Below are 10,658 nucleotides of genomic sequence, written 5' to 3'. Positions count from 1 at the left end.
GATCACGCGGAAATTCCTGATTCTTTCCTGAAAATATTTGGTTTATTTCCTAATATTCTTCCGAAACCTAATCTCGTGAATATCTGACGGTTTTACCTCTTTATATACCTTTGTGGAGGCCTCTCCTTTGCCCATTGATAAACCAATCTATTCCAGTTGCATATTAAGTTTTTAAGCAAAGACAAGTATCTCTTAGGCCATTGCTATGCTCATGGGACGAATGCCAGACGACCTCACAGGAGGAGGATGATCACCTTGCTGCCGGTGGAAGCTAGCCACAGGTATCAAGCCCCTTCCATGAGGAGGATTTCGAGCTAGAAGACACTTCTCCCGATGCATTGGCACGAGGGCTTGATATGACTGGCGAGTGTGGGATCAAGTTGGAGGTAGCTCATATGAATAAAGATTCCCCGAGGAGGTAGAGATGGAGCAACATGAGCCATAAGAGTTACTCATTGGTAAGGAGCAAGTTGAATCTCTTAAACATACAAGCTCCAGCAATCCTGCACCTGCAAATGAGGGTACCCCAACCATCGTGAATGGCCACACCATCCATAGATCGTTGAAGGGTACCTATGAGTAAAATTCGTCACACCTACCACAAAAAAGATCAATATTGGGGATCAAATATTTGTCAAGCTATCTAGGGCATGGGATAAGAAGTACGCCGTCAACCCCAATTATGCACCGAAGCCGCATCCTATCAACATTGATGAGCCTATTCTTTGACTCGAGGTACATGCTAATGAGTCACACATCCACCATGATCTTTTGCCTTAACGCATCAGTCAGTTGGAGAAAAAGATTGCTGAGGACACTAATTAAGTCCAGTCTCAAAGCCCGTGTCACACTCATCGCCAACCAAGAGTAAACTGTGCGCATGAAACCACATCACAATGCCGACCTAGAGAAGACTAATGAGTTGCTCCATCAGGACTTTTCCCACAACACATCCACCACAACCGAGAAGAAACCCCACGGTACCAGGGACTAAGAGGGATTATTGGATACCACTATCTTAGTTTTTTCAGCTTGGGGAGATTCATAAGCCCTTGCATATTTACTGTTTTTTTATGTTTACTTTCCTCAAGAGTGAGTTAGTTTATTTTAAGTTTTGCATAATAAGTTCCAAAAAAGCTCAGCGTGTCTTAATGATGAATGGTGATATTACAACATTCAGTATGTTTATTAGAGATATGAGTTAGGTTGAGTTCTAGTGTACTTCTTACTTTTGAATGACTATAGGGTCATCCGCACCACTATTTTGATTGTTAAGTGTAGGTTGTTATGTTAGAGTATTTTTGGTTTCACTAGCTTTTCAAAAAGATAAATAAAAGGATGAAAATTATTATTTTTGCGAAATTGTTTTAGCATATAATGAGTAAAAAGTAGAGGTGGTACTCTCAAACCATGAAACATGGATGGTTTCATACTCCGTTTTGAAATTAGCACTTGGGTAGACCGCTTTCGTTTTCTCTCGTAAACCTTGAGCATGCTTAGCTTTGATGATGCAATACTCATAAAAATATGAGATAAACGTTGTTTCATGGGAAAATAAGCTTGCTTAATATTACACGAGAAAATGAAAGAGATTTGTTTACATATTAAATTCTAAAAGGCTATGCGGGGTTCTAAAAAATTTGAGAGCCCCTCATCTCCCGTTCGATCAAGCTTGAATATCTTAGTCTATTAGATTGTTTTTCTTTCGCTAAGCACTCAATCGGTAAAGGCATGGGAGCCTCTCTAGCCATGTTTTCATTATAAGTATGCTAATACTCATGATGGTTCTATATCTTTAATGAGTAATGCTTCACAGCAATGCCCTCATTTGATTATGACAACTCGGGCTTCATGAGTGTGATGATCCTATTCTCCGAGCCGCAGTTTTGCTCAGGGATGAGAGAAGGTCTAAGCTTGGGGATGTTGATGAGTGAATTTTATGTCGCATTTTGCTTATTTTTTCATTATAATCACAAAAATTTCTACAATTTACCATGTCTACTTGATGGACAACTTCCACCCCGTGCAACTAGATAACAGATGTGACCAATGGAGAGACCATAGACCACGAGACAGAAGCAGGAAACCTCATCTCCGGAAGGGATGTGAAGTGGGAATCAACACAAGGGCACCACCTCGCCGAAGCTTCGACCACCGAGGCCACGACATCATTCATCATCCGCAGCAACATCATCCACATACTTGACATTGAATCCATCATTCAGCTCATTGTAATACCAAATCCTAGTGTTATACGGTGTTAAACTAATAATTCATCTTTCATTGCCATGACCACCTTGGCGATGTCTTGTGCCTATATGTGTGAGTAATTCACTAGTTATTGAGTTATTGCAGATATGGGGGAATTCTAGTATTGGAGGGACGTTGGTGGCGTGCGTGATACATAACTGTGGCAGTATGCACATATCTGTTTATTGTCATTTTGTGTACAATACATATATAACAGAGATCACATTTGAACCAAAGGTTGTGTTTCTAAACAATTAAGTATAATAAATACTAGTGATGAATCCAGACTCCATGAAGATCTGTTGCAGTTTTCATCATTTTCATTTGTCTCTGACTCTTAGTCATTATTCCTACAGACTTTAATATTTGTTTTCACACACTTGCAATATTTCACCCTTCTCACCGCTTTTTCTTGGGGCCTAAAATAACATGCAAGCACATTACGATAAACCTCTATGACGGAAAAAAACATTTCTCCAGCTTTCGTGGGATCGATACTCTACTTCAAAAACAGGCACATCTAAACTCTATGCACTTGCATAACATCACCTGGCATGACACGTGTTACGTGAACGAGCTGGACTATGACCTCTGTCATGTCCGTGGCACTCTTTTTTTTCCATGCATGACAGGAGTCAAAACCTTTTTTTTCATTAGCAGAAGATGAAATCGAACATTTGTAGGCTCTTCCTCTTCGACTCCTCTATAGTGGACCGGTTTTGGTTGCCTAAGTCTATTAGAGGTTGCTCCCCTGTTCATAGATGGGGCCATGGACAGATGTACATGAGACCATCCTTCAGTTTCAGTGCTTTGCGCCGCCTACATCTTTCCCAATCCACTTTCCATCATACACCGGGACGTGGGACATCAGGCCTCCGAAACCCCGTCTATTGTGATCATTATGAGAGAGGACAGTGAGATTTTTGGAGAGAGCTCTCCCACGACTGCTAGCATCTCCTCCGACATGGCGGCATACACAGACTTCCTCAACGATGACTACCCCGATGACGACTCCCCCTCCTTCCATGCCATGTCAACCGCCGACGGTGTGGCGACCGTGAACACTTCTTCATCCGCCACATCATACGTTATTTTCCCCTTGCATTAAGGATCACTTCTGGTTCGTTACTACTAGCTTCGATCCGGACATGTTGTGTTCACCATACCCGTCGAATACTATGTCTGTTCTGCTTACCAACTTCTCTTGTTCGAATATCATGTCCACTATGTTGATCATCTTCTAGCTGTTTTTTCCTGGATTAAACATAATTGCAACCAACTCATAATTGAAAAGGAACATTTGTAGACCCTTCCTCTTCGACTCCTCCATAGTGGACCGGTTTCGGTTGCCGGAGTCTATTAGAGGTTGCTCCATAGATGGGGCCATGGAGAGATGTACATGAGACCATCCTTCAGTTCCAGTGCTTTGAGCCGCCTACATCTTTCTCAATCCACTTTCCATCATGCACCGCGATGTGGGATATCAGACCTCCAAAACCCCGTCAATTGTGATCATTATGAGAGAGAGGACATTTGGATTTTTGGGGAGAGCTCTCCCACGACTGCTAGCATCCCCTCCGACATGGCGGCATACACAGACTTCCTCAACAATGACCCCCCCCCCCCTCCACGCCATGTCAACCGCCCACGCACGGTGGGGCGACTGCGAACACTTCTTCATCCGCCACATCATACGTTGTTTTCCCCTTGGGTTAAGGATTGCTTCTGGTTCCTTACTACTAGTTTAGATCTGGACATGCCATGTTCACCATACCCATACCCGTCGAATAGAATATCTGTTCTGCTTACCAACTTCTCTTGTTTTTTTAAACTCCTCTTGTTCGAATATCATGTCCACTATGTTGATCATCTTCTAGCTGTTTTTTCTTGGATTAAACATAATTGGAAACAGCTCATATTTTCACAACATTCTATTTGTGAAAAACAAAGCACTGCTTTTCCCACTGGTACTGTACCACAAGCTCACTACTCCCCAAAATGGACGTGGCCCTTTACAGCAATTCTGATGGCGAACCAACACCAGATTACCACCAGCAAACAGGGTACTGCTGCTGCTGCTACTACTACACGCAAATGCATGTGCATGCCGATCGAGAGACGCGGCCGCGGCTGCGGCCGCCGGTGCCTACTTACCTACTCCGCCACCAAACCAAGTCCATCACCAACAGCGACGTGGAGGCACTCGCACCGGCCGATCCGATCATGCAGCGGGCGCCGCATTTAACCCACCATCTAAAATTTCGGTGAGTTAGCCGGCCTCTCGTTGTCGCGCATCACTTCGCCGGACACCACCCTTGGAGCATGCAGCCAGATCATCCATCGAGCTGTGCCGATCAATGCCGAGGCCTATATAAGCCATGCGTCGCCTGTTTCATCCATTCATCCATCAGCCACTTCACACAGCCAAGCAAGTGGTAGTGCGACTCAGAGGTTCAGGCATGGCAGCTCCGAGAGCATCACTCGTCCTCGCCCTCCTGCTGGCGATCGCCGTTGCCAATGCTGAGGCGGCGTCGGTCGTCGTCGGCCTGGCCAAGTGCACCGACTGCACCAGGAAGAACATCAAGGCCGAGGAAGCCTTCAAGGGTAAGCGCTAGCTAGCTAGATTATATAGAATACTCCACTTTGTAAATGCATGATGTTGCTCTGCTCACTTTTGTTCTGCCATGAACGTACCTCAGGTCTTCAGGTGGCGATCAAGTGCAAGAACGTCAACGGCGAGTACGAGAGCAAGGCGGTGGGTGCCCTTGACGGCACCGGCGCTTTCAGCGTGCCCGTGGCCGCCGACCTCCACAGCGCCGACTGCGTCGCACAGCTCCACAGCGCAGCCTCCAACGCACCGTGCTCCGGCCAGGAGCCATCAAAGATCGTGCCGGTGTCTGAGGGCACCACCTTCGGGGTCGTTGCCGGCGCCAAGACGAACGCGCTGGCATCGCCAGAGTGCGCGTCGGCGACCCTGTGCGGGCCAATCAAGAAGCACATCATCGAGCATTTCCACCACAAGAAGCCCGTGCCACCGAAGCCGGAGCCCAAGCCCCAGCCCCACCCGGACTACGGGCCCGTGCCCAAGCCCGAGCCGAAGCCGCGGCCCCACCCGGACTACCACCCTGTCCCTCCCACGCCCAGCTACGGCGGCGGTGGTGGCGGTGGATACCACGGACACCACTGAGTCCGGTCTACCACCCTCCCGCCAAGCGATGAAATTGGTAAAGTTCCTCTGTATCTTAGCCATGGCTTGTTGCTGTTAGTGAGTGAGCGACGTTGCTATTTATGTCACGGGTTAGCTTTATCTTCTACGTATCATTCAGAATAACAGTTGTGAGGGATAATTATGTGTGTAAGGCAAATGTACGTGTGATGGTTCAGTTTTTTTACAAGGTTTGTAATATCGATCTGTGTGAATTTTTGTAATGAGAAGTTCCTCACTGGTAGAAAAAGGGCCTGTTGTCTCGGTTCTGGAACCGGGACTAAAGGGTCGGTACTAATACCCTGTCCCTTTAGTCCCGGTTCAATCCAGAACCGGGACAGATGGGCCTCCACGTGGCCTGTGCGCGGAGCCCAGGCAGGAGACCCTTTGGTCCCAGTTGGTGGCACCAACCGGGACCAATAGGCATCCACGCGTCAGCATTTCTGTGGTTGGAGTTTTTGTTTTTTTGAAGGAGGAGGGGTTGGGGGTTTTGGGGGGTTAATTTAGGTGTTTCATATATTGTGTTAGCTAGCTATAATTAATAGAGAGAAGTGTCCTCTCTTATGTCCGTGCGTGGTCGACGCTACGTACTATACATACGTATAGAGAGGACTAGACACGCTAGCTAGCTAGTAAGCAAACAAAGGAAACAGAAGATCGTCATGAACATATATGCATACAGAGAGAAGTGATATCGACCACCTCTTCTTCTCCGAGAGATTGGTCGAACAACAAGTTCTCGTATATCTATCCGAAACTACCGGCTACATATATACAATGATTATCTCTTACAAATATAATCATACGGACTCAGGGTCCACATAGTATTCTCCGTCTTCAGGGATCACGTGGTCAAGAAAGAATGCCGCCAATTCCTCTTGAATTGCTCGCATGCGAGCTGGTGCTAGGAGTTCATCCCGCTTCCGAAACATCTAATTTAAAGAAGGGGGTCAATACATATATATATATATGAATGAATGAAACTCAACACAAATGATGGTAATAAAATAAAATTGTGAATGTTATTATTTATGTACTTCATATTGTTCGTCAGTGTAGCCCCGCTCACAGGTCGTGTGGCGGATGGACTCGCAAACATAGTATCCACATAAATCATTCCCTTGTTCCTGCCACAACCACTTTACAAGAAATAGAGGTCAACCAAACTGATAAGTAAGAATGTCAAATGGTATTGATGAAACTAGCACTTGAATGACTAGTAGATGCGCTTGAATGTCAAATGGTACTTACTTTCGGGTGTCTAAATTGCAGCTCCTTCGGCAGTCCCGGAGCTTTTCTGGTGAATTTTCTCCAAACCCTGCCGGACAAAGAAAACAATTACTTGATATATCAGGAAATGAACAAAGTTGCTGATATGGTGGATAATGATTGATTTAACTTACTTCTCGAGTATTTGAGTCATGTCTACATAGTCCTGGGGATCTTTTCGTCTTGAGTCTAAGACGGTTACTAGTCCCTGCTCAAGCTTAATCTCTAGGAGAATATAGTGGAAACTTCACACGCATGCATAACTCATCAATTACATTACTATAACCTTGACTAATATATAAGGAAAACCGAATACGCACAAGACAGTAACACTCACTTGAAGTTGTAAGGAAAGAGTATTATATCTTTGTTTTCATTTATTACCAACGATCGTAGCAAGTTGGCCTCGGTAGCTGCGGCATGAAATTTAACCTGAGTTGCATCTATGAGATATGTGTTAATGAACCCAATATCACCGACTTGTCTTTTCTTCAATTCGGCGATCTTCAATCTGCATAATATAGTGAGGATGATTATAAATACATGCAATGAAAGAGCTGAGCTATATAGAGAGACTTAATGACAGAAGTAGTACTACTTACAGACAGTAGCAGGCGACCGTTGTTTTATCGAGGGCCAATTGATTGAAAAACTGATAGAACTCCTCAAATGGAACAGGCAACAGTTCAATTCCAACGAGGTCATGCTCCTTTTTAACTTTCACATACAAAGTACTCCTCCCCCCAGAGTCTCTGCAGATTTTCAAGTACCAATCATGCAATCTTCGCATCATCGTTGATAGAGATCTTTCATCTTTGATGAGAGGCTTCCCGTACTCGTATCTTTGTATCTGCACCTCCATGGGTTCATAATGTACATCGTCGGGCAGGTAATCTGCAAGATTGCTATAACCGGGCACCATCCTCGGATCATTAGCGACGTTGTGGCTAGACACCTTGAGCGGGGGCACGATTGCTTCGCTTGTTCGCCGAGCTGGGCAATTTGTTTCCCAGCTCGTCCTTCTTTCAGCCATTGATCACTGACAGTATTTCCCGACCGCTCCGCTTCGGCAAATTCCTTTCCAATAATGCGCTCATAGTTTCCTTTCGGCGAAGACTTGGGTGGTTTTGTCAGGGCATCCAGAGTGCGCTTCGCTTTCACCGGATCTACCTTCTCCTCCGGAAGTGGATGTCTCTTTGCTTTCAACCCTTGAAACCAGTCATCCACTTCGGTTCGTGCGATCTCGGCGTTCTCCTCCGGGGTCCGCTCGTATGGTAACTTTTCTGGAGTCTTCAGAGAAGGACCGAATCTGTATGTCCTCCCGCCTCTGGCTATACTGCTAGATGCCGGCCGAGCAGACGGAGTGGTTGTCTTCTTTACTTGCTTACGAGGCGGAGGAGAAGGACTACGACGCGCCGGAGCAGCCGGAGCGGCGGCAGGTCTCTTCCGCCCTTGCTGACGAGGCGGAGAAGGAGGAGGCTGGCTGCTCGGGCGCGTCGGTGCAGGCGGAGAAGGAGGAGGAGTGTTGCCACGCGCTGGAAAAGGAGCCGGTCGAGTGCCCTGATCGTCACTCGCCGGAGTAGGAGGCGGTGGAGGAGGCGGAGTGCCCTGACTCGCCGGAGGAAGAGGCGGTGAAGGAGGCGGAGTGCCCTGACTTGCCGGAGGAGGAGGAGGAGGAGGAGGCGGAGGCGTCCAGTTCGGAAGGTTGATGAGCTCCTTCCGCCATAGGCATGGAGTCTTCAGAGCAGACCCCAGCCTAGTCTCCCGTTCACCGGTAGGGTGGTTAAGCTGGAGGTCCTCAAATCCCTCCGTTATTTCATCCACCATCACCCTAGCATATCCTTCTGGAATCGGCCGACAGTGAAAAGTTGCACCGGGTTCAGTAGGATAAACAGAGTCAACAGCCGCCTTGACCTTCAAATTCATCCATTGCGTCATAAGGTGGCAATTTTGAGACTCCGTGATAGCATCCACGGGATAGCTGGCAGGAGCCGTCAAGGCATGCTCCGGTTGAAGCAGCTCGGTGGAAGCCACGCTGCTTCTCCGCTGAGATGGCGGGGTAGCTTCGGGGGAAGCTTCGACAGTACGTTTACTGCGATTTGCTTCTCGTTCCTCTATCGCTTGTATCCTTGCTTGCAGCGCCTGCATTTGGGTCTGCTGCACTTTTCTCCTCCTCTCATGGGATTTGTAACCACCTGCGTCCGGAAACCCAACCTTCCACGGAATGGAGCCTGGCGTGCCTCGTGTTCGTCCAGGATGCTCAGGATTCCCGAGGGCCATTGTGAGCTCGTCGTTCTCTCTGTCTGGAAAGAACGTCCCTTGCTGCGCTGCTTCGATATAGTGCTGAAGCTTCCTGACTGGTATGTCCATTTGATCATTCGTCCAAATGCACTTCCCTGTTAAAGGATCCAAGGTTCCGCCAGCCCCGAAGAACCAAGTCCGGCAACGGTCTGGCCAGTTAATTGTCTCTGGTTTGATCCCTTTATCAACCAGATCATTCTCAGTCTTGGCCCACTTAGGCCGGGCTACGAGGTAGCCACCTGACCCCGTGAGATGGTGATGCTTCTTCTTCGCAGCATTTTGCTTCTTTGTCGCCGACATCTTCTTACTCTTTTCCGATGTCTTGTGGGCCACAAATGCGGGCCAGTGATCTCTGATCTTCTCATATCTGCCCTTGAATTCTGGTGTCTCATTATTTTTGACAAACTTATTCAGCTCTTTCTTCCACCTCCTGAATAGTTCCGTCATCCTATTAAGAGCAAAATACTTGATTAATTGCTCTTTAACTGGCTTCTATGGATTATCCTCTGGCGGTAGGGTGAAATTTGACTTCACCTCAGTCCAAAGATCATTTTTCTGCATATCATTGACATAAGACACCTCAGGGTCTTCTGTAGCCGGCTTAAACCATTGCTGGATGCTGATCGGGATCTTGTCCCTAACCAAAACCCCGCAATGAGCAACAAATGCGCTCTTTGTCCGGAGGGGTTCAATCGGTTGGCCGTCGAGCGCGATTGCTATGATCTCAAACTTTTCATCCGAGCTCAACTTTTTCTTCGGGCCTCGTCTCTTTACCGAAGTTGTGCTCGATCCAGAGGGCTAGAAAAAAGAACAAAGACTTAATTAATATGTGTACATACCAAAACAATGAATGCATCAATTAGCTAGTCAGCAGAAGCTTAACTAATATATATACCTGGTCGGACTCGGTTCGGTCACCGAAGACGTCATCACGGTCTCCTTCTTGCACCGGCATTGGGTCACCGGAGCCGTCCTCACGGTCTCCTTCTTGCACCGGCATTAGGTCACCGGAGCCATCATAATCAGCTGCTTCCAGACCATCGGTCTCGTTGAGAAACAACGAGCAGATGGCATCACTTCCTCGTGCGATTATGTCCCCCAACAACTCTTCTTGTACTTCGTCTCGGGCGGTGTCCATAGTTTCTACAAATATTGACAACATGGCAATTATTATTCAAACATGACAGATGGATATATTAGTGGCAAAAATGTAGAACTAATATTAATTAGTGGCCTCGACACTGCTTCTCTAGGGTTTGGGGTGGCCTCGACGCTGCTTCTCTAGGGTTTGGGGTGGCCTCGACAATGCTTCAAGGATAAAAAAAGAAGAGGAAGAAGAAAAAAAAGAGGAGAAGAAAGAATAGACGAGTAAGAACTCCTCTATTCTTTCTTCTCCTCTTTTTTTTCTTCTTCTTCCTCTTTTTTTATCGGGAACGAGGGTCGTTGTCGGGGATATACCCCGCGGCGTAAACCGGCCGGAACTTTAACCCGGCCGGACTTGGCGGTTTACTTGAGACCTGGCTGAAACTTGACGATTCACTGGTGACCCGTTTGGACCTGGCGGTTTATGATTCATTGGTAATCCGGCAGGCGGGTTAGAGGAGCGACAATACCCGGTGGCCCAACGGGCGGT

The 10,658-nt window shown here is 47.0% G+C and overlaps 1 protein-coding gene across 1 annotated transcript; it reads left to right on the top strand.

Moving 5' to 3' along the window:
- The first annotated feature begins 4,614 nt into the window (after positions 1-4,614).
- LOC123187196 (proline-rich protein 4) lies at positions 4,615-5,685 on the top strand. The gene is made up of 2 exons (XM_044598988.1): positions 4,615-4,854; positions 4,950-5,685. Exons 1-2 carry the CDS (start codon positions 4,629-4,631, stop codon positions 5,435-5,437), a joined length of 714 nt encoding a protein of 237 aa, XP_044454923.1. The 5' UTR covers positions 4,615-4,628; the 3' UTR covers positions 5,438-5,685.
- The last annotated feature ends 4,973 nt before the right edge of the window (positions 5,686-10,658 follow it).

Source organism: Triticum aestivum, chromosome 2A (assembly GCF_018294505.1).
Source record: "Triticum aestivum cultivar Chinese Spring chromosome 2A, IWGSC CS RefSeq v2.1, whole genome shotgun sequence".
In the NCBI taxonomy this organism is placed as follows: Eukaryota; Viridiplantae; Streptophyta; class Magnoliopsida; order Poales; family Poaceae; genus Triticum; species Triticum aestivum.
Note: the sequence above shows the minus strand (reverse complement) of the source record. Positions and strands in the feature narration are given on the sequence as shown.

Excerpts from the sequence above, each read along its gene's own strand:
- LOC123187196 (XM_044598988.1), top strand. The coding sequence starts at position 4,629 with ATGCGTCGCCTGTTTCATCCATTCATCCATCAGCCACTTCACACAGCC. Across the intron at positions 4,855-4,949 it reads GGCCGAGGAAGCCTTCAAGG|GTCTTCAGGTGGCGATCAAG; the intron begins GTAAGCGCTAGC and ends AACGTACCTCAG.